This window comes from Pongo pygmaeus, chromosome 8, assembly GCF_028885625.2.
Source record: "Pongo pygmaeus isolate AG05252 chromosome 8, NHGRI_mPonPyg2-v2.0_pri, whole genome shotgun sequence".
NCBI lineage: Eukaryota > Metazoa > Chordata > Mammalia > Primates > Hominidae > Pongo > Pongo pygmaeus.
This window is the reverse complement of record NC_072381.2, coordinates 361,204-384,152: the sequence shown is the minus strand read 5'-3', so window position 1 is coordinate 384,152 and position 22,949 is coordinate 361,204. Positions and strand designations below refer to the sequence as shown.

Here is a 22,949-nt window from a genome sequence, read left to right as displayed (position 1 = left end):
CAAAAGGTTCTGAAGGACACAATGAAAACGCTCCTTTGTGACTGTGAGAGCAACCGCGAGCTTCGCGGGCCCCGGTCAGAGGCACCTGGGGCTGTGGAACAGAAGCCTGTACTCCCACCCCGTGTGTGTCCTCTGCCCTGGGTTCCGGGGTTTTCTCACGTCATGATGGAGTACTGCGTACATACGCATGTTTTATCTTAAGGGTCCTTTGTCAGCGCCTAACGAGCTCCGTGCTGTTCTCAAGGCAGCACAGTGCTACCTTGTGGGAGCACTAAGTTTATTTGAGCCTCCCCTGTTTGGTGATTTTCCCTCTTTTGCTGCTGCAGTGAGTGACTGCCTCGTGTCTAATGGAAACAGTTCTAGAAGTGGGAGTTCTGTTTCAAAGAGAACTGCCGATATAGTTTTTATGATTGTCTTTTCGAAGGCTGTGAGGCGTTATACCCTGCCGAGCGGTAAACAGCAGCACTTCTTTCTCCACTCCCTTACCCGCCGTATTACCTGACTTTTGTTTTTACCAATCTGATGGGTGAAGAATCTTTCAGTGCAATTTTAATGTGATTTTTTTTTTTTTTTGAGACGGAGTCTCGCTGTCGCCCAGGCTGGAGTGCAGTGGCGTGATCTTGGCTCACTGCGGGCTCCACCCCCCGGGGTTCACGCCATTATCCTGCCTCAGCCTCCCGAGTACCTGGGACTACAGGTGCCCTCGACCTCGCCCAGCTACTTTTTTGTATTTTTAGTAGAGACGGGGTTTCACTGTGTTAGCCAGGATGGTCTCGATCTCCTGACCTCGTGATCCACCCGCCTCGGCCTCCCAAAGTGCTAGGATTACAGGCGTGAGCCACCGCGCCCGGCCTTAATGTGAATTTTTCTTCCTGTGAGTTTGTTTCCACTGTTCTGTACTCCAGCCCAGTGGGTGCCGGCTGTTTTAGGCTCTTTCTAAACAGCTCAGCTGTCACTAATGCACACTCCACCCCTCTGAAGCCTGAGGCTCTTGGCTCCCTAATCAGATTTGTGGATTGCAGTTGGGGGTTACGTAGGACATTATTGTTGCCCAAAGCATCAAAGTGTTGATGGCACAGACCAGTGAGAATTTATCAGCATTGAACCATGTGCAAAGCGCTGCAGTGCTGTTCTCGGAAGGACTCACCTTGCACGGAATGTGAAATCGAAGATTCAGATCTCCATAAGACATTAGAGGCTTGATTTGCAGAGTTCAAGTTGCACCACGTTGCTGATGTATGTGTGGCAGGTGGCCCTGATGTTTGTTCTGAGGTTCCTCCCCATATCTAAATGGCAGATGATATTACGCCCCTAAATACAACTTGCACATTAACATTAAAGCAATTGAAATATTTATTGATGTTTCAACTATGAAATTTGACATGTTGCTGCAACAGGAAAAATCATGGCTCTCTAGGGAAAATGAGTGCCTGGCTGACTACCATCCGTGCAGTTTGCTCCAGACCCCATTCCTGTTCACTGGTGTCCTCATTCCTGTTCGCGTCTTCCCTTTTTCCTTTATTCTCCCCACCTGTCCCCTCTCACACTGCATGTGCTTTCCTGTTTGCTTTTAGCCATCATGTGTTCAGTGAAGCCAGACGGAGTTCCTCAGCTGTGCAGAACGGATGAGATCGGGGAGCTGTGTGTGTGTGCAGTTGCGACGGGCACGTCCTACTATGGCCTCTCCGGCATGACCAAGAACACCTTTGAGGTAGGTGGAGGAGAGTCCTACCATGAGTACCATCTGTGGCTCCGTCTCCAAACAGCCCTTGCCAGGTGCATAGTAACAGACGTGGAATGTAAGATCCATTTTCAGCAAGATGTGTTTCTATTAATGAAAATGATGGCACTTTACCACTTTTTATCGCTTTTGATAAATTTGTTTTATCAGCATTGTTCTGACCTTATAACCAGTGTTTAAAAGAATAAGCATGATTTCTTTAAAAAGGATCCTTTTTGTTACTTTTCTCACTTTTACTGTGAAAAGTGGATCATTAGGGAACATGCACTCGTGTGCGTGAAGGGCCTCGCCTGGAGAAGCCAAACGGAGCCCCTTTACAGCCCCTTGGCCTGGGCTACACGTGGCCAGGTATGAACCCTTGCCTGGGGAAGCCAACTAGAGCCCCTTTACGGCTCCTCGGCCTGGGCTAGACGTGGCCAGGTATGAACCTGTGAGAACTTGAGCACATGTGTATGTAATGATCTCATACACAGTATGTATGTGGTGTACACAGATGCTTGTGTAATGTGCGTGCATGGGGCGGGTGCACAGATGTGCTGTGTAACGAAGGGGTCAGACACACGTTCAGTGCCGCAACTCAGAACTCTTATCTTTTTACCAAGTAGGTCCTGGCCTTAGAAGTAGCACAACATTTAAGCTATATGTAAGAAAATATAAATTGTTTGGAGATACATTTCCTAAATGTTTAGAACTTTTGGTGGTTGTTGAGACGGGGTCTTGCTCTGTCACTTAGGCTGGAGGGCAGTGGCACAATCACAGCTCACTGCAGCTTCAAACTCCTGGGCTCAAGCCATCTTCCTGCCTCAGCCTGCGAGTAACTGAGACTACAGGCGTGTGCCACCACACCTGAATAATTAAAAAAAAAATTCTTGTGTACATATGGGGTCTCATGCTGTTGTCCAGGCTGATCTCAAACTCCTGGCCTCAAGCAATCCTGCCATCTTAGCGTCCTAAAGTGCCGGGATTACAGGCGTGAGCCACTGTTGCTGGTCTAAATGTTGAGAACTTTGGATGTGGCTGAACAGATGTTCATGTCCATGACATGATCATACCTGTCCATGATAGCTGTCTTGAATGTGAATTCAACTTTCTAAAATATCACTCGAAACTGAGCTAGATACAAATCTAAATAAAAACCCCATCTCCGTTTCTCTGTGGTTTATCTGCAAGGGTGGAGGAAAAAAGAGGTTTAGAGTTTGAACTGATTTGATTTGCTTCCTTAATATTTTTCTTTTCAGCATACTTCCAACAAGGGCAAATAACATTTTATGAATGAATAGAGATTACTTTAAAACTAACATACGTTGTTTAAAACGTACCTTGACTCTTCACTCATCTTTTACATTGTGGTTTTCTAAACAAAGTAATCAGTTATTGCTGACTGACCTCCTGTGAGACTTCTGGGTGTTATCTGTTCAGGGTTCAGAGGCAGGAGGCTCCAGCAGGTGAGTGGAGGTGCAGGAACGGATGGGGTCCTGCTGAGGTGGACAGGAAGTGCTTTTCTGCCTCGAAGACTGTTGGCCACCAGCGGTCACTGCGACCTCGGCCCTAGGGCAGGGTTGCTGGGGTGAAAGGCAGAGCTTAAGCAAAGCAGGTGCCGTGCTCGCAGGAGAAGCAGTGAGGATTAAAACCAGCTGACCATGTGAACGGTGGCCTGATGGATGCTGTTTCCCCCAGGTGTTTCCCATGACAAGCTCCGGGGCTCCGATCAGTGAATACCCATTCATAAGGACAGGCCTGCTGGGGTTCGTGGGTCCCGGGGGTCTCGTCTTCGTGGTGGGCAAGATGGACGGCCTCATGGTGGTCAGCGGGCGCAGGCACAACGCCGACGACATCGTGGCCACTGCGCTGGCCGTAGAACCCATGAAGTTTGTCTACAGGGGAAGGTCAGTGGCGTTCTGCAAATCAAGCATATGGTTTCCGGTCGGCCACATTTTTTATGTGGTTTTGAAGGGTTGAAAGTTGCACAGATTCCTTAAATGTATTGTATCTCCGTTTCCTCTTCCGTGTAATTGAAGCAACTGGACTCTGACCTCTGAGATTTAATCTAGTTCTGAATGTCCAAGATTTTATAGAAATTCCCTGAGCTCCATAAATATATTTCCATCGAACTTCCCCTCTAAGTATAATAGAAATATGCATTAGAAAACTTATTTCTGATAAATAACTGCACAAATTAAAGATCCAGATATCCACTGTGGAGCGGGTTGGAGAGACCCAAGGACAATGGTTCAGTCACAGACTTGCGTGAGCACAGACGCTCGCCACCTCCCCGCTCTACCACAGTTTTCTTCTTCCCTCCCTTGCCTGGTGCACAGTGGAGGCTCCGTGATGAAATAAGTTGCCACAGTTCCTGAGTTTTTGCCAATCTGGAGAAGTCATAAAGTGTTTTAGAGCCTTTTTTCAGTTTGGAAGCTGATGGGAGCAGGAAGTAGATACCTGGATATGATGTTGCCGCCTTTGAATTATCTTTAAAGCTACAATCTCTTTTACTGGAGGCGACTGTGCTGTGCTGACGGTATAAGTCACATACACTTAACAGAAAATCACTAGTTCTGAAACGGCAAATTTCTACTGATTTGGAGACCATTAACTTCACAGGTGCAAACTCGAGCTGTGAAGGGTGTGACTCTAAATTTCAGCAGGTCTGATCATTGCACATTTGCCCCTCTGTACCAAAAGGCGTAACCTGGTCACCAGAGCCCGCGGGTGCTGTGTGTGGCCTCCGTGGGGATCAGGGTGACCTTGCCTCGGCAGCATCCCTGGGCGCCTCCCACAGTTCTTCCCATAATGATGAGTCTGGGGAAATTCAGAAGTACAGCGGCCGTTTTGAAGTCGTAGTTGGAGCTGTGTCACTCACTAGTGATGGTTATGGAGCCCCTGATCATGGAGGGAGGGCTGCATAAGCGTCCCCGGCGCGTGCTCACCATGCTCCTGTGTCCCCGCAGGATAGCCGTGTTCTCGGTGACCGTGCTGCACGACGAGAGGATCGTGATTGTGGCTGAGCAGAGGCCTGACTCCACGGAGGAGGACAGTTTCCAGTGGATGAGCCGCGTGCTGCAGGTTGCCCTCCCTCGCCCTGGGCACTGGTCCCCTCTGTCTTGTTTCTGGCCTCCTTACTTCATTCAGATCATGGCATGACCAGCTGTGGCTTTGCCCATGGGGTGGCCCTTTTTCCCTTCCCTTCCCTTCATTTGATCAGGAACTACATCAAGTGTCCAGAAACTAGCTGAGCAGATCGAGGGTGTAGGGACCAGGAATTTTGCACAGCTGGTTCCTACCAGACACCTTGGGGAGGTCAAAGTAAGCTTTTTGTTTGATCTTGAGAACATGTTATCTTTTCTCCAAAGTTCCTTTTTTACTGTGTATGGTCTTCCACAAGCCCTGGGTAACATTATTCAGCTTTGGTGAGTTTAGTAAGAAAACCCTTTCTCTTACGTTGGAGTTTTTATGCTGGGAACAGTGCTTATACTGCACAGACTTCTGTGTATTGTGGATCATATTTTGCATAATTATAAATACGTACTGAGTGTTTATATTTCCTATTATAACATGATTTCCTCTTTCTTAACTTTCCAGGCGATTGACAGTATACATCAAGTTGGAGTTTATTGCCTGGCCTTGGTGCCAGCAAACACCCTCCCCAAAACCCCGCTTGGTGGGATCCATTTATCAGAAACAAAACAGCTTTTTCTGGAGGGCTCTCTGCACCCCTGCAATGTCCTAATGTGCCCCCACACCTGCGTCACAAACTTGCCTAAGCCTCGACAGAAGCAGCCAGGTATGTGTACCACTTGGGCAGCTTGTGAGGTGCGGGAGTTCCCTTGGGGCTGCACGGCACTGGGAGTTGCAGGAGTTCACTCAGTGCTGCTTGCAGGAAGCTGATGCTTGCGGGAAAGAAGTGGTTACCCCAAGAATAGAACGGGTGGGGGCAACTTGGATTCTGGTCTTCTGGCTGTAAATGCCTTGCTTTTATTCTCTTTAGGCTCAGGGGTGTTAGTGTGGTCATCAGCACGTAATTTACTGGCTCTGTTCTCTCGTAGCAAAAGCTCATTCTCCTGAAGGACATGGCCATGGTGCTCTCACTTTCTAAGCACATCGGGTTCACATGTATTGTTGCTCTTTCATTTCTGACCTACTTCTAATTTTTTTCTTATGTTGTAGATTTCCTTAAATATTCTTCCTCCATTTCTTTTTTTTCACACCGTTGTTCCCATGGTCTCTGGTTTTTATGATTGGCACAGTTTTTTTCCCCCCCACACTGTTGTTCTTGCGGTCCCTGGTTTTTATGATTGGCACAGTTTGTTTCCCACCGCCCCCCCCACCGTTGTTCTCACAGTCTTTGGTTTTTATGATTGGCACAGTGTTTCCCCCCACCCCCCCACACTGTTGTTCTCGCGGTCCCTGGTTTTTATGATTGACAGTTTTTTTTTTTCCAAGCTGTTGTTCTCGCGGTCCCTGGTTTTTATGGTTGGCACGGGGAATGTGGAGTTGCAGGCTACAGTATCCATTTCACTACAGTCTGTGGGTGTGTGGCCTTCTGTTGGGAGCCGCTCAAGCCATGGGTATCGTCCTTCAGGGAGTGCTCTGAAAGGGTGGAAAACGCTGCCTCTGTCTGCTGCCTCGGGACATAAACAGCCTTGTGAAGGACACGGAGGCAGTTGCTCTCCCCAGGCTGTTTCTGTAGTATGAAGATTTATAACGGTGTCAGCGCTCTCCAGGGTATCCTCATTGTAAACTCTGAAGTGACCTGATCCTCTCTCCCCACTGTTTGATTGTCAGACACTCTCAACCCCGTGACCCCAGTGACCCACGGTCCCAGCTGGGAAGCAGTTCAGTAGCTGGTGGAGACCGGGTTCAGACAAGTGTTTATGGAAGGGAGGATCCCTTGCAAATACAAAGCTGTAATGACTCCATAGCTACAGGGCTCGGCTCATCTGAGCCAAATGTGGAGAAGCCCAGCGACTGGGAAAACCCAGGCGAGAGAGAGCAGCCAGCAGCCTCGCACCGAGGTCAGGAAAACCCAGTGGGGAGACAAAGCCAGCAAGCTCACACTGTGGTCAGGAGGCCTGCAGAAAGCCCCCTTCCTTAGGAGTTTAGCTGGGGAATAGTGGCCCAGGAGATTGGAGATCTTTTTACTCTAATACTGTACTTCATTAAATGAAGCTTCATGTGATTGATAACTTTAAAGAAAGAAAATTATATATATATATATATTTAGTGTCTCATCTGTTTTTGCTAAACTGAGAGGTTACATAATTTTGTGTCTTTAAAAAGCTTTTTAACAAATACTAACTGGCAGAGCTGAGGCCCCATGTCTCTGCTGAGGGCCTGATACGCAGCTTAGCAGACGTCCCCCTCCTCCCCGGGGCCTCAGCTTCAAACCAGAGAGGGAATTGGGCTGGATGATTTCTAAGGCCCCTTTGAATAAACATTTAAAATGACCCTGACAAGTGAGTAGCCATTATCAGAAGCCAAAGCAAACATTCCTTGAGGCCATTTGTGGGTGGCAGTGTTCTGAGATGCTGGAAACAGAGAGCCTATTGACAACCAAATTGCCTTTCTTACTGGATGAATTCCTATTTACTCAGTTAATGGCACTGTGTACCCTCAGATTATCTTATTTGAGCACAAAAGTATTTAAGAGACCTTTAACTCAGCAGCTGAACTGGCAAAAATATTATAGAGTTACAAAACAAGGTACAATTCCACAGCTTTAAAGGTCCCTGGGAATATTGCCCCAGAATAGCAGGAGGAGTCTGCTGAGGAATGGCCAGAGCTCGGCACCTGGGAAGGGCTTGCCTCCCACTTGGGATCTGTGTGTCTTGCTGCTGTCTTTGAGATAAAACTCCCGCCCTGTGCCCTGTGCGAATTCGCCAAGCATTGCATGGTAGGATATTTGATAATATCAGCGATGCGGCTGCCGACTTGCAGATGGGTGAATCCATTAATGGGAGTGGGAAGAGAGAAGAGATGTGAGTCTCAAATACACACGTTTTGGGATTCCTCTCAACTCTGTAGCGTAAATGGCGAGGCTGTGATATACTCTGGGGGCATTTGGGACACACCCACCTCTCTTCAACAGGGGGACTGTCGCTGCTGCCAAGAACAGACTTTGAGAGTGAGGTTCAGCTAGAAGGCCTCTGCCTCCCAGGAGCAGTCGGGAAAACTGAGTCCCTGAGTCTGCGTGGGGAGGCATTCAAGGTCCCAAACTTCCGTTCAGAGGATGCACGTGGAGATGAGGGAAGGTCTTCACGTAGCAAACGGGCACAAAATAAGGCTCCACAAAAGCCTGATCTCTCCTCAAAAGTTCGCTTTCCCCACCCCAGTCTGAATTCTTAAAAACATTATGGGAAACCTTGGAACCCATTTAGGCCAGTTTCCAAGTTGACTTCTTAGAAGAGCTGTCTTGTCTTGCCCAGCATCGGTCACCAAGGAGAAGGCTCAGAGCTTCATCAGCCAGGCGCAGTGGCTTGCGCCTGTGGTCCCAGCAATGCGGGAGGCCGGGATGGGAGAATCAATGGAGCCCAGGACTTCGAGACCAGCCTGGGCAACATAGTCAGATTCTGTCTCAAAAAAAAATCTGTTAAAGATGCTTCATTCAGAGGACGCTTCTATCTGGTAGAGATAGAGGATGCGCAGCGGGTGAATGAGGGTCTCCCGGGTGTTGTGTTCTGAGATCATGCAGGGACTCCCAGGTGTTCGGAGATCACAGAGGGGCAATTGTTGCCACCACGGGGCAGCTCCTTTCCTTCCAGCGCCTGGCAAATTGTTTTGCTAAATGTGAAAAGGCTATTCCTCTTCCATACTTCATTAAGAACTAAGAAAAGAAATTCAGTCTGTTCACAACTACGACGTGAAAATTCAAAAATGATTTGCTGAGTGTAGGAGGCATCTTACTGTTAAACGGAGTCTAGACTCGAGGCTCCTACACGTCGCCTAGAACCCAAGGCACCAGCAGGCAGCAACCCAGACATCTGTTCGTAGACCGTTCTCCTCCAGATTTCAATCCTGGCTGAAGTGCCCTGCCTTCTCCTGCGCAGCTGTGATAAGTGGAATCATTTCTGGCAGCCTGCATTTGAAAAGGATGGCTGCGCATCTGTAGAGAGCCGGTGGCCCTGCTCTCCCTGGGAGCCGGCTAGAGGACGTCAGGCCCTGACTGCCTTGTTCTGGTGCCACCATTTCCGTGAGCTTTTCGGGAAGCCGAGGGACTCGGTGGTTGTCACGATGATGGGCTCATCCGAAGCCTTGTTCTGTGCCACTGCCCTGTCAGCTGCATCTGGGCACGTGTGTCTGTTTTTGACACGGCGACGAGCAACCTGCTTAGCCATAGCCCTGCTTGTGCAGTAACTAATGCAGCATGTGGCCTGGCTTAGAAACCTGTTACTTGACCTTTATCGGGAATTTAAGAATTTGATTTAATAGTAGCCTTCAAACCAAGGATTAGGCACAAATTGATCATGTCATCATTATTTTACACGCAATTCTTTTGGTAAACATTGTTTTACTCTTCCTGCTTCCTCTGCTTCTCCCCCGGCTCTGCCCCCTCCCATCCCCCCCCATCCCCCATCTCCTCTCCCATCCCCCCATCCCCCATCTCCTCTCCCATCCCCCCATCCCCCATCTCCTCTCCCATCCCCCATCTCCTCTCCCATCCCCCCAATCCCCCATCTCCTCTCCCATCCCCCATCTCCTCTCCCATCCCCCATCTCCTGACCAAGGCTTGTTACACTCCCCTTTACAATCATTTGATTTCGATGAATCTCTGTTCTTAGAAGGTTTATTCCAAGCCAGGTCTTTCCAGAAGTTTTCCGAGAGTAAGGTCTTCACCAAAGTGGGAGGTCAAGTCTGAAGGAATTTCTCTCTTGTTTCCTCCTGGCCATGTCTCTGTTTCTTTCTAGAAATCGGCCCCGCCTCTGTGATGGTGGGGAACCTGGTCTCTGGGAAGAGAATTGCCCAGGCCAGCGGCAGAGACCTGGGTCAGATCGAAGATAACGACCAGGCGCGGAAGGTAGGAGCTGGGTCCCTGACTCCCCGACCGTCCCCAACCATCCCCGACCGTCCCCAACCATCCCCGACAGTCCGCGACCTTCCCCGACCGTCCCAACCGTCCCGTACCTTCACCGACAGTCCGCGACAGTGTCTGACCGTCCCCGAACCGCCCCCGACCCTTCCCGATCGTCCCCGACCGTCCCCGACTTTCCCCAACCTTCCCGACAGTCTCCGACCTTCCCTGACCGTCCCCGACTGTCCCCGACTTTCCCGACTTTCCCCGACCGTCCCTGACGTCGTCGCTGGTGGTGGACCACTACTGCGGATCTTCCTTTATTCTACCTGTCCTCTCCTGCAACAGACCATATAATTTCTTAAGAAAAATGTGTTTATAGGAGATACAAAGTTTCAGAAAATGTCACAGCGATGCAGAAATCGGTGAGGGGTGTCCGATCCCATGACTTGCAGGAATGAGGCAAATGTCTGGCAGTCCTTGTCCCGCACACGGTCCCCCGAACTACTCCTTTCTAGTTTCCCCACCAGCCCGGATTCAAAGCCCACCCTGCACACAGCAGCTTGCACAAGGCTTCTGTCCTGTGCTCTTTGGACTCTTAAGAAGCAGTTCAAACCCCAGGTTAGGGGGCCAGGCCTCCTGACAGTGGCGTTAGAAGCCATGGGAGAAACTCTCGAGGCCCAGACTTTGCACGTTGTGCCGTGTGTGTCCACGGTCCCCATCAGAACCGTTCGGCCTTGAGAATGCTCAGGGTTCACCCAGAAGTCCTGTTTCCTGCAGCCAAAAGTGTCCCCTTCTGTGTGGCCCATTAGGAAATGGGGCAAAATCAGCGCCATGAAATGTTGCTGAAACGGATGAAGCCTCATCTGTGGGTTTTTCTGTACCCTGATGTGAAATAAGGCTGCCCCTTTTACTGTGGACCAGATCAGTAGCACACATGCCATCAGGGTATGGCCATTCTAGAAACCTAAATTTGTTAGATTCCGCTTTTTAAAACCAGATAGATCTGATTCTCTCACTGTAGCCACCAAAATCCACTTTGCATCTTCTGGAAGCCGCAGGAGAAGGGATTTCTGTGCAGGCTGCTCCTGCCTATGAGGGAAATGGTTCCCATCCTTGGGCAGACTTTCAGAAAACTTCTCAAACCAGGGTGCAGCACCAGCCCTTTGCTTTGTGACTCTGACTCGGGTGCTGTGAATCTAAGTCCCTGCAGGAACAAAGCTGTGGGCACTTGCTTGTCCTGTGGTCGTGTGTGACGAGGATTTTCCCAGCATGCATGTCTTCGACTCCCTGCAGAGAAGCACACGGTTTTAAGACCCAAAGCACTCAGACAGCCTCTATGGGTTTGAGTATCCAGGTTGCCCCACCTCAGCCCGCACAGCCTGATCCGACCACACAGCCTGATCCTCATGCCCATGCTCTGTTCCAGTTCCTGTTCCTCTCGGAGGTCTTGCAGTGGAGAGCACAGACCACCCCGGACCACGTCCTGTACACACTGCTCAACTGTCGGGTGAGGCGCAGAGCTGGCGTTCCCTGGCTACTGGCCTCAAGGGGCCTAGCCTGATTCCTGGGAGTGCTCCTGCTTCTTTCTTTCAATCCTTTTGCTTCAGTCTTATGCGAATTCTTTTTATGTTTTGCTATTTTGACTAATGAGACTTTTGTACCTAGGGATTGCTTTTAAACGTAACCATTTATGCAGTTATTTACACCTATTTGTGTGTACAGATATTTTAGCAGCCTATTTACAATATTTCTCCCCCAAAATGAGTAATTAATGATATCTGCAAGAGAGAAATCGTAAGTCTATGAGATATTTGCATTTTTATTTTGATTACTAAACTAGTTTTTTGTTTTGTTTTGTGTTTTGAGGCAGTCTCGCTGTTGCCCAGGCTAGAGTTCAGTGGCATGGTCTCCGCTCACTGCAACCTCCACCTCCCTGGTTTAAGCGATTCTCGTGCATCAACCTCCGAGTAGCTGGGACTACAGGTGCCCACCACCACATCTGGCTAATTTTTGTATTTTTAGTAGAGATGGGGTTTCACCATGTTGGCCAGGCTGGTCTTGAACTCCTGGCCTTGAGTGATCCACCTGCCTTGGCCTCCCAAAGTGCTGGGATTACAGGCGTGAGTCACTACACCGAGCCCTAAACCACTTTTTTATACACCAGAAGTTATGTTTATTGCAGACTCAGGAATGAAAATCATTTCCACTTTGTAATTAAAGTTCCTATTTACACTTTACATGAGAAAACCACACTCATCAAATATTCCACAGTAGTACTTAAGAGTAAGGCATTAAATAAACAAGCTAATACTATTAACAATAAAAATTAAATGCAAAAATCTTAATATGCTTGTTACTACTTTTTACCATGGAAATAAAGCTTGAAAAATGGATGAAAAATGTAAGTCTTCTTGACAAGTATAGGTACTTGCAACTCTTCAAAAAGTCACGGCTGTTTAGAATTGCTAAATATCAAAATCTTAGTGTGCGAAGCAGCGGATTGAAGACAAAAGGAAATGTCAGCAGCATCACGAAATTATTCCCCGACTCTCTGGTTTGAGTTTCAGTTATCATACCATTCTCTGCACGTGGTTTAGTTCATAGGAACAACCTCTCCTCCTCCTCTGCCAGAGAAGTGCTCATCGTCTTGACATTGTCACGGATGCTGAGTTGATCCTAGCCGTCGGTCATTCACTGTATCTGCTCAAGACCGTTTCCCAGGAAGAGGCTTTAAAACCAGGAAGGCCCGTTTGTGCCACCGCCTTCTGGCCCTCGTTCACTGGCACCGTGATGGAGCCCCTGCCACACGCTGACAGCTCAGGTGTGGGGGCCAGAGATCTTGAGGACCGGAGTTGCTGTGGGTCCCTGTATCTGAAACGCCCACCTTCCACTTTTCATCTTTCATCTTTCTCCACTGGACCCTTCCTCAGCCTGTGAATATGGATGATACCCCCTTTGCTAACCCGATCGCCAGGTTCGCCGGCCTTGGGTGCTGTCTTGATTTCCTGCCCGTCTCCACTTCTCTGACTCTTTGTCCTCTCCAAGTAGTATTTCTCTGTAAACTGCCTGTGACTTCTCGTTCCTCTTTCCCTGTGGTCTTGGCAGTTCTCTAGAGACTTCCAAATCACCTCCAACGTGGTGACCTAAATCTGCAGCACTAACTCCAGCCTCCTTCGGCACCCCAGATCCCTTCTGCTGAAAGTGCTTCCTCCCTCCCCTAATTTCCTCACAGAGGTGGCTACCCCTCCGCAAGCTGCAAGCAGTCAGGGGCAGAGTCAGCTCTCAGTCTCCCTGACTCCTTGCGCCGATGTTGCCTGACATGTTGCTCCCATGTGTGGGGGTTGCACGAGCGTGTGTCCAGTAATCTAGAGGTATTGATTGGCAGCTCAAGAAGTAGCAGACCCCCATATACACAAAGATTCAGAAATGATTTGGGTACGTTCATGGGCAACATGTACCATCAGGAGGAGGAAAATAGAGCTGTTCCAGCTGTGCCTGATTTGGGGAAGATCCCTCAGATTGTTTGCTGGGTGGTGCCACGGTCCTGGGCTTGGCATCTGGTCTATCTGGCCCTGTGGACAGCCCCGTGCCCCTGAGCACCTATGGTCACCTGCATAGCTGGATGCTGGATCTTCGGGGGAAATGTGTTTCCCGGAAATGATTCAGGTTCTCTAAAAAGGGCTTTATTAGGATCAACTGCAAATCCGATGGGGGCCAGATGTAGGGATCAGAGCCATGAGTGATTTAACTTAGGACTGTGTGGAAGGCATGGCCTGAGGATGTCTTTTCCTTGGAGGTGTGACCTGTTTCCAAGGCTCTCTGGGCATAGAGGCAGGCACGCTTGAGCTATCGCTTGTGTTATTTTTCGCCAAGCATCAGATCAGGCATGTGTCGTCCTCTCCTCTGCTGCCTCGTATGCACACTCAAGAGATGCTGGGCCCGGACCAAGGCAGCAGCATCGTCCTCACAGCATTCATAGTGTCATCCCCACCTAAATCAGCTTCCCTGTTCAGCACCATCCAACAGAAACACAGTACACGCCACATACGGAATCACGCATTTTCTAAAAGCAAGATTTTAAAAAGGAAGAAGAAACAGATGAAATTCATTCCAGTGATGAATCACTCCACACACCGTAAGTGTCCATTCAGCACGTACACCGGCCGCCCAGCCACTGCTTCCATCAAGGATGCACGTTTCTGCTGCTGATGATTTTGGCCCGGTCTTGCTGGCTGTCTAGTCACAAGCTCATTTAAAGTGGTGGAGGCAGGGCACCGTGGCTCACCCCTGCAATCCCAGCACTTTGGGTGGATCACTTGAGGTCGGGAGTTTGAGACCAGCCTGGCCAACATGGTGAAACCCCGTCTCTACTAAAATACAAAAAAAAAAATAGCTGGGTGTCTTGGCACATGCCTGTAATCCCAGCTACTTGGGAGGCTGAAGCACGAGAGTCTCTTGAACCTGGGAGGCAGAGGTTGCAGTGAGCCAAGAGCACGCCACTGCACTCCAACCTGGGCGACAGAGCAAGACTCTATCTCAAAAAAAAATTAAATGGTTGAACCAATGGGTTTGTAGCCAACTCTTTTGACCTTTTTTAACTTATGCCTTCTTTAGAATTTTAAATTATAAATTTAGTTTGGCTTTTTATTTTTTTTTCCCAAGTTATTTGATTTAATGTGAAACGTTAAAATGGTCCCAAGTTTACAGAAACTGACACCGAATGTGTCTCCTTAGACAAGGGCAGACTCTTTGTTTCCCTGTGTGCCCCTTCGGTCATGCTGCCTCCCAGCACTTCTGTGGGGGAAAAGCCAGCCCTCATTTCTCTGATGAGATGATTTTACCTAGAACCTTCTTCTTAGCTGGTGGGTTTCAGGACGGAAACCCCAGTGAATGTTGATGAGGATGCCAGAGAATGACGACTGTTACCTGTGGTGAATAGTCGTTGCTTTATGGGACACTCGCCAAGAATGCATCACATTCTTAACACCGAGTTCGTGGGAAAATGGAAAGTGCAAGCAAAAGTTGGTGGCATTTCTCCTGGGGTAGAGGCTGCATTAGGATTCCTGGGGAGTGAGGCTGAGGAACAGTGTCACGTGTGTGGAGTTGCCGTGTGGTGTAGCCGTGTCACGTGTGTGGAGTTGCCGTGTGGTGTAGCCGTGTCCCGTTCAGCCACACGGGGTGGGGAAAGGCGGCAAGGAAGAAGGGAAACTGCTCAGTTGCTGCAGGTGGCTGGGGCTGCCAGCCTGCAACGTGAGCCAGGAGTGACTGTCCCTCCCAGCCAACGGTGGGGTCCAGTGTTCATTCACCTCGTCCTTTCCAGGCAAGAAAGGCACCCACCTGGTGTGACCCGTGGCCCCGCCCGGCCATGGAGCGAGGGGTGCCTGCTCACGTCCGACCGGCTGTGAAATTGTGTGCCTGTCTCCAGCACAGCACTATCTCAAGGGGCTTTAAGGCGCCCACCTGGTGTGACCCGTGGCCCCGCCCGGCCATGGAGCGAGGGGTGCCTGCTCACGTCCGACCGGCTGTGAAATTGTGTGCCTGTCTCTAGCACAGCGCTATCTCAAGGGGCTTTTGAGGAACTTATTTTAAATCATCCTGTGAGCTGGCTTCAGGACCTAACACCCCAGAAGGGTGCCGTCCTCGTGGAGTGTGGCTGGAAGCTTTGCTGTTTGTTTTTATGTCAGCCCTGAAAGACATCAACCAGCATTGAGAAAATTGTGTTTCACAAGGTTATCAAAAATAAAGGACAGCATGCACGTTACACTCACGCTTTGCAAGTACCCATAGGTGGGGATTTCTGTGCACCAGAATCAACATTTTCAAAGACACTCTTGGCTGCTGGCTGTGTCTCATCTGAGCCTCTCAAATCTCAGGACCCAGAATGTGGGCAAACCACAGGCTTTGTCATCTGACAGGGGAGCGGGTGTTTGATAGGGAATCAGCTTCAGCTCTCCAGAGATGGGGAAGAAACAGTTCCACAAGCCGAACAAACCAGACTGGGTGCTGCTGCTGCTGCTGCAGCTGCAGGCAGGCCTGGCATGAGAATGGGCTGTGGAGTGGCGGGGCCTCCCTCAGCGGGGCGGGGGCTGAGCCGATTCTGCCAGGGCTTTTCTCTGAGACCCATCCATGCTCACGGTGATGGGTGGTGTGCTGGTTTTCCTTGTTGGGAGACCTGTCCCTGGAGTCGGGGTGGACCTGAATGGGTCCCATCAGCACCCAGCTTGGCCGTGCTGAGTGTCTCTGTCCCATGTTCACTTGAAGAGCTCAGAGGACGTTGGCGGCAAGGAGCCGGTGGGCTGGTTGCTGTGAACAGGTGCCAAGGAGCCCCTCTAAGAGTAAATGCTCAGAGGAACAGTCCAGTTTCAAAGACCCCCAAATCTAACTTCTCAGCGAGATTTCCCGGACTCCAGCCCTGCGTTCCTTGTTGTCTCTGCCCATCTCTGCCGCCACCTGCTCTTGGGCTCTTCTACTTTAAATCAGTTTCTGTTTTCTTATTTTTTAGGTGTCCTCTAAATGGGGAAATAATTAAGGAAAAAATTCAGAGAAATGTAAGCTAACCCTCTCCTCCATGGAGGAGACCAGCCACAGGCGGCAGGAAGGGTCTGAAGACCCACCGGGCAGTGATGTGGGCAGCCTCCTTGCAGCCCTGGTCCTGGCCCAGAGGTCCTCAGGGAGAGTGTACTTTCCCCACAGACCTCGCTGGGCTTGTCGGCTGTCTTGTGGACGTTTCGGTAGAGGTCAGGGTCTGGTGTTCACATCCTGATGCTTCCTGAGACATTCTCTTTCACTCTTACCGTGTCCGGCCACGAGTTTCTGACACGGGCCCTTTGAGCTGGAAGGCTGACGTGCTTTTCCCATCATCGCCGATGAATAGCCCCAGACACTGTTCGTCCATGTGGCATCCTCTTTGTTGCACTAACTTGGCTCTCCGCCAGCCCCTCTGGGACTCTCTCCCTGCGCCTGCGCTCTGAATCGCAGCGTCCGGTCCCTGACAGCCTTCCCAGGCTCGCCGCGCGCTCCATCCCCACACTCACGCATTCATCTTTGTAGCTGTGACTCACATAAGAATTCCTGGGCCGGGCACGATGGCTCACGCCTGTAATCCCAGCACTCTGGGAGGCCGAGGCGGGCAGATCATGAGGTCAGGAGTTCAAGACTATCCCAGCCAACATAGTGAAACCCCGTCTCTACTAAAAATACAAAAGTTAGTTGGGCGTGTTGGTGTGCATCTGTAGTCCCAGCTGCCCAGGAGGCTGAGGCAGGAGAACGGGAGAATTGCTTGAACCCGGGAGGCGGAGGTTGCAGTGAGCTGCGATAGAGCAAGACCCCATCTCAAAAAACAAAAATTCCTGAGCCCAGGTGTTCAGTCACTCTTCGGCTCTGGAGTCTTCCTGCCCCCATGGACTGCAGTCCAGTTGCCCACTGCTTGAGGGAAGATCCTCACCCTGTTAATAGCTGGGAGACAGAATCTGATCGCAAAGAAGAGGTTTTTAAATGACTGTAGAAGCAGTCTTCACATCTGAGAATGCTGCAAAGGAACTAGAACTGTAAAGTGTGTCCTCATGAAAAGCTTGTTTTGGTTAGTTACATGCTTATAATTTGTAATTTATTCACATTTTTCTTTATGGCTTAAATAGGCCAAGATGGGAAGATCACTTGAGGCCACGAGTTTGAGACCAGCCTGGGCAACGTAGGGAGACCCCATCTCTATGAGAAAAAATTTTTTTTAAATTAGCCAGGCATGATGGTGGCACCTGTAGTCCCAGCTACTCGGGGCTGAGGCAGCAGAATCGCTTGAGCCTAGCAGGTCCAGGCTGCAGTGAGCAGTGATCATGCCACTGCACTCCAGCCTGGGAGACAGAGACGCTGTCTCAATAAACAGTGAATCCCACACTCTTGTGATGTTTCTTGGTATATATCTTGCAACTCACCTTCCCTCACAGCCCTTGTGTAAGCTATTTTCCTGCACAAATATGTTTTCTATTTGTTTCTACATTAAAGTCTATGTGAAAATGCGTTTGATAGTTATTTTCATTCCTTTAGGGTGTGTTTATGTTGCTTTTGTTTTTTGCTTTCTGACTTCCTTGATTTTTGATGTGGTCTTTCTAAATTAAAATTTTTAATTAGTCTTCCGATGTGCAGGTTTACTAGGAATTCCCACTGCCCACAACAGTGACACAAGTCCTAGAATTGCCAGGGTTTTTTGTTCTACTGTTTTTTAATTCATGTAATCATTTTTTAAAATATTGCTTGTTACCCTAAATATATCTAGATGCTTCTTTGGTCTGCACTGCTTACCTAGTTGGAAGAAAATGGAGTTGACCTCTAACGTATATGTAGTTTCGGGGGAAGCTGAAAACGTTCTAAAATTGACTGTCATGTTGGTTGCACAGGTCTGTGCTTGTTCTAAAAACCAGTGATGTACGCTTTGCGTCAGTGAGTTGTATGACGCGTGCGCTGTCTCTGCAAGCTGCTCTGCTGAAGGAATCTTACGCGCTTGTCCCTGTGATCGGCCCGCAGGGTGCGATAGCGAACTCGCTGACCTGCGTGCAGCTGCACAAGAGAGCTGAGAAGATCGCCGTGATGCTGATGGAGAGGGGCCACCTTCAGGACGGCGACCACGTGGCCTTGGTCTACCCCCCAGGTACGGGCGCAGCGTGGGCTTCCCCTGAGAGATGACCGGCCGGTCAGCCGCAGTGCGAGGAGGTCCCTTACACCTGCTGGTGCCTGAGCCGAGGGTGGCCTGATGGCCAGGAGTCTGCACTGTATCCAGCTGGATGCTAACTGGCCTGTTTGTGTCTGGCTACGACCACTCACAGGCACCAGCCGCATGTGCTACTGTTAGAGGCTTCAATAAAGTGATGTTTTCAAAGACTTTTATATCCAAGTTTGTGTTATTAGATACCTCAGGTAATTCACTTAATAGTACCTAAATCTTGACTAAATTCACAGTTACAAAGGTGGGTAATTCCTTAGCAAAATGATGTAGAAATTAAACCTCCAGGCTGCCTCGTCACCTCATGTCTGAAAGGATGGGTAAATGACAGTGACCGCCAAAGCTGACAAAACCTGCCAGGATGACGGAGGCTGCGAGAAGTTCAGCTGCTGGTTTCCCTGTTGAACTTGCCCCAGGCTAGCATTTATGCTGACAGGGACAGTGTGCACTCAGCAGCGTGGTCCGCTTCAATAATGATGTTTCTCTCCTTGTGTAGGAATAGACCTGATAGCAGCGTTTTATGGTTGCCTGTACGCAGGCTGTGTGCCAATAACCGTCCGTCCCCCGCACCCACAGAACATCGCGACGACGTTGCCTACCGTCAAGATGATTGTGGAGGTAACATGCCTGGGAATGTCGGGGCCTCCACCTGCCTGGAGCTGAGTGTGGAGCTCGCAGCGCGCAGACTCTGACATCTCTCAGGGCAGCTGCTGGCTGTGGAAGCCGGGGTGTGTCTGGAGTCAAACGGTCAGGACAGGACAGGGTCTCTACCAGCAGGGAGCCTAGAGTCTAGGTCTAGAAGCGAGATGTAAACCTACGTGTGGAGGCAGAGGCTGGATGGTAGCTTCTGCAGGGTCTTCCCTTGAGAAAACGGCTCCCAAGAAGGGCATCGCCACCATTCCTCGGGCTTCCCCATGAACCCAGCCAAGCAGACCGACCACGGGAAGGGGCAGGGCTTTTTCCAAAGCCCTCTCCTCAAGGTGTAGAAGTTTCCTGCTCCTTTTTGAAAGTATAGATCTGTTTTCCTTCGTCTACAGCTGGAGAAGTTTGAGAGGATTCAGCTATATTTTCCTCGTTGAAGGAGGAACTACAGGGGAAAGCAGTTTGGGCGGAGAATGCACCCGTACCGCCCACACCTGAGTCCCTTTTGGCGTGGTGCTGGAGACCCGCACAGTGGCCACTCCTACTAGAAAGTATGCGCGATGTGTCTGGGTGTGTGTGACGTTTCCGGGAGAGCTATGCACGATGTGTCTGGGCGTGTGTGACGTTTCCGGGAGAACTCCGCGCGATGTGTCTGGGCGTGTGTGGGGTTTCCGGGAGAACTCCGCGCGATGTGTCTGGGCGTGTGTGGGGTTTCCGGGAGAACTCTGCGCGATGTGTCTGGGCGTGTGTGGGGTTTCCGGGAGAACTCTGCGCGATGTGTCTGGGCGTGTGTGACGTTTCCGGGACAACTCTGCGCGATGTGTCTGGGCGTGTGTGACGTTTCCGGGACAACTCTGCGCGATGTGTCTGGGCGTGTGTGACGTTTCCGGGAGAACTCTGCGCGATGTGTCTCGGCGTGTGTGACGTTTCCGGGAGAACTCTGCGCGATGTGTCTGGGCGTGTGTGACGTTTCCGGGAGAACTCTGCGCGATGTGTCTGGGCGTGTGTGACGTTTCCGGGAGAACTCTGCGCGATGTGTCTGGGCGTGTGTGACGTTTCCGGGAGAACTCTGCGCGATGTGTCCGGGCGTGTGTGGGGTTTCGGGGAGAACTCTGCGCGATGTGTCTGGGCGTGTGTGGGGTTTCCGGGAGAACTCTGCGCGATGAGTCCGGGCGTGTGTGACGTTTCCGGGAGAACTCTGCGCGATGTGTCTGGGCGTGTGTGGGGTTTCGGGGAGAACTCTGCGCGATGAGTCCGGGCGTGTGTGACGTTTCCGGGAGAACTCTGCGCGATGTGTCTGGGTGTGTGTGGGGTTTCGGGGAGAACTCTGCGCGATGTGTCTGGGCGTGTGTGACGTTTCCGGGAGAACTCTGCGCGATGTGTCAGGGCGTGTGTGACGTTTCCGGGAGAACTCTGCGCGATGTGTCTGGGCGTGTGTGGGGTTTCCGGGAGAACTCTGCGCGATGTGTCTGGGCGTGTGTGACGTTTCCGGGAGAACTCTGCGCGATGTGTCTGGGCGTGTGTGACGTTTCCGGGAGAACTCTGCGCGATGTGTCTGGGCGTGTGTGGGGTTTCCGGGAGAACTCTGCGCGATGTGTCTGGGTGTGTGTGACGTTTCCGGGAGAACTATGCGCGATGTGTCTGGGTATGTGTGGGGTTTCCAGAACAGATCTAATGGTGTGAGCAGTGAGCTCTTTTCTGCATGTGGTCACGACACTGTGGATGCGCTGGGCCCAGAAAGTGCAGATGCAGCAGCTTCAGGCCGCACACCCTGCCCCCGTGCCTCCACAACAATATACGTCAGCCAGTAGGAGGGCTCGGTAACCTCATCTGCCCGTTAAAGCTACTTGGTTTTAGCGTGCATAGTGAGCAGGAGACCCGTGTGAAGTGAGCACGCTTTTATCCGGGTCCACATTCATGGCTCCATTCTCCGTCTCTGATGCCAGGTGAGTCGTTCTGCCTGTCTGATGACGACACAGCTGATCTGTAAGTTGCTGCGGTCCAGGGAGGCGGCGGCGGCTGTCGATGTCAGGACGTGGCCCCTCATCCTGGACACAGGTCAGTGCTTTAGCTGGAGAAGGTGGTTTGCTCATGGCCTTGCTCAGGCTGGGTCTGCTGATAGCCGTGTTCCTCTCCAGATGATTTGCCAAAGAAGCGGCCTGCCCAGATCTGCAAACCTTGCAACCCAGACACCCTTGCATATCTCGACTTCAGCGTGTCCACAACTGGGATGCTAGCTGGCGTAAAGGTGAGCGGGGTAGCTGTGGGAGTTGGCCACGGAGGCCACTGCGGAGCATGCTGGAGGTGGCAGGTCACGTGCTGACTCTCAGCGCCTCTCGTGTAGTCAGACTCTGAGATGTGGAAAGAGGTATACATATGTGTTTCATTCACAGTATGACACGTATGACCATTTCCATCCTTAACCAGGCTGACTGATTCTGTCCAAATGTCCCAAGTATGTTTTTATGTGAACACAGTCTCAGTAGCCGACAGTAGAACACTGCGAATGTTTTTCTCTCTTGCTGGTTCTCAAATCCGAACGCTCTGTGATAAATATCTGCATACTGCACTTTCTAGTGTTTTAACCTGGGCTCCATTAGAAATCATCATGACCCTCTCAGCTCAGATGCCGCCCTCGCCGAGGTGCCGTGCAAACCGCCCCGCCCTTGAGGACTTCGCAGCCTTGCGCGCCCTCTGCCCCCGTCTGTGGGTCTGATGGGTGAGCTGGCTTTGCCTCGCACAGTTCTCACGCTCCATCCACCTCTTAGTAGAACTGAGGTGGAATACCAAAATAGCTACAATATGAAACAAAATAATTTTTCAAAAGCTTTTAAAAAGAAATGTTTTCAGATCAAGGTGATTTAGTCACTGTGGTCTGAAGTTAGCTGTGACCCTCCTGCTGGCATAGCCAAAAGAGAAGCAGCTGCTTCCAATCATACCGTTTTCATGGCCTGCTTATAGTCTTAGCATCTCACATAGAGTAGATCATCAGAACTTTCTTGACTGCTTTTCTTTAACTGGTGTCAATTCCTGTTTCTCTGCTGAAGTACCGCGAAGGCCCCACTGGCTTTGTGACCCACAGCCAGGGTGTTGGGAGCACCTTCTCTTACACTCCATACACGGTTGTCCATGCCTTCGTCTCTGAATTCCCATTGGATCCTGAGGGCAGGGCCGTGTCTTACTCCTCTGTTCATCTCCAGCGCTTAACACAGTGCCTGATCACAAGCTCTCGGTATTTAGTATTTGCTAAGCTGAAGAACTCAATTCTCCACCTAGAAATAGTGCTTTGCACAGAGCAGCAGTTCAGGGCAGGCTTGCTCTAGTTGCTGATCTGAGTGGGTGGGTAATTTTAGGAGGCAGGATTTGACTTAACTCCTAATCCAGGGAGGCAGGAGTCTGGATGGATGTTTTATAAATTCAGTCTCATTTCTCCTTTAAACAAAAATTTGCCTTGCAAGCTAAAAAGAATTATTTACATTTTACATTCTATAATAATTCTACATTACCCGGAATGAATATAGTAAAACAGTTATGAAACCTTCTCTCGGGCAGAACTTCCAATAGTGATGGAACGTTTTACAGTGGGAGGACTCCCACCTCCAAGTTCTCTCCTCTTGCTGGAGTGATGAATGAATGATGGGGAGCCAGGCATTTGGATTTCTCCAGTTACTACAAGGCTCTGTGCTGGTCCCTTTACAGTTTAGCTCTGGTGACATTCTACTTCAGATCAACTTGTGACATGTTTTTTTTGTTTGTTTGTTTGAGATGGAGTCTTGCTCTGTTGCCCAGGCTGGAGTGCAGTGGTGCGATCTCACCTCACTGCAACATCCGCCCTCCTGGTT

At 50.3% G+C, this 22,949-nt stretch overlaps 1 protein-coding gene across 6 annotated transcripts in view; it reads left to right on the top strand.

Annotated features, from left to right (window-relative positions):
• The window catches only part of DIP2C (disco interacting protein 2 homolog C), a 405,817-nt gene that overhangs the window by 315,625 nt on the left and 67,243 nt on the right, over nucleotides 1-22,949 (top strand). For all 6 annotated transcript variants that reach the window (XR_010127367.1, XM_054437227.2, XM_054437226.2 and 3 more), the window contains 10 exons: nucleotides 1,575-1,711; nucleotides 3,419-3,627; nucleotides 4,690-4,804; nucleotides 5,321-5,522; nucleotides 9,643-9,752; nucleotides 11,176-11,256; nucleotides 18,270-18,393; nucleotides 18,962-19,083; nucleotides 21,054-21,165; nucleotides 21,246-21,355. Coding sequence is in view for 5 of the 6 variants with exons in the window: in XM_054437227.2 (XP_054293202.1) it covers nucleotides 1,575-1,711; nucleotides 3,419-3,627; nucleotides 4,690-4,804; nucleotides 5,321-5,522; nucleotides 9,643-9,752; nucleotides 11,176-11,256; nucleotides 18,270-18,393; nucleotides 18,962-19,083; nucleotides 21,054-21,165; nucleotides 21,246-21,355 (1,322 nt within the window). In the remaining variant the exon portion in view is untranslated. The remainder of the gene's footprint in view (nucleotides 1-1,574; nucleotides 1,712-3,418; nucleotides 3,628-4,689; nucleotides 4,805-5,320; nucleotides 5,523-9,642; nucleotides 9,753-11,175; nucleotides 11,257-18,269; nucleotides 18,394-18,961; nucleotides 19,084-21,053; nucleotides 21,166-21,245; nucleotides 21,356-22,949) is intronic.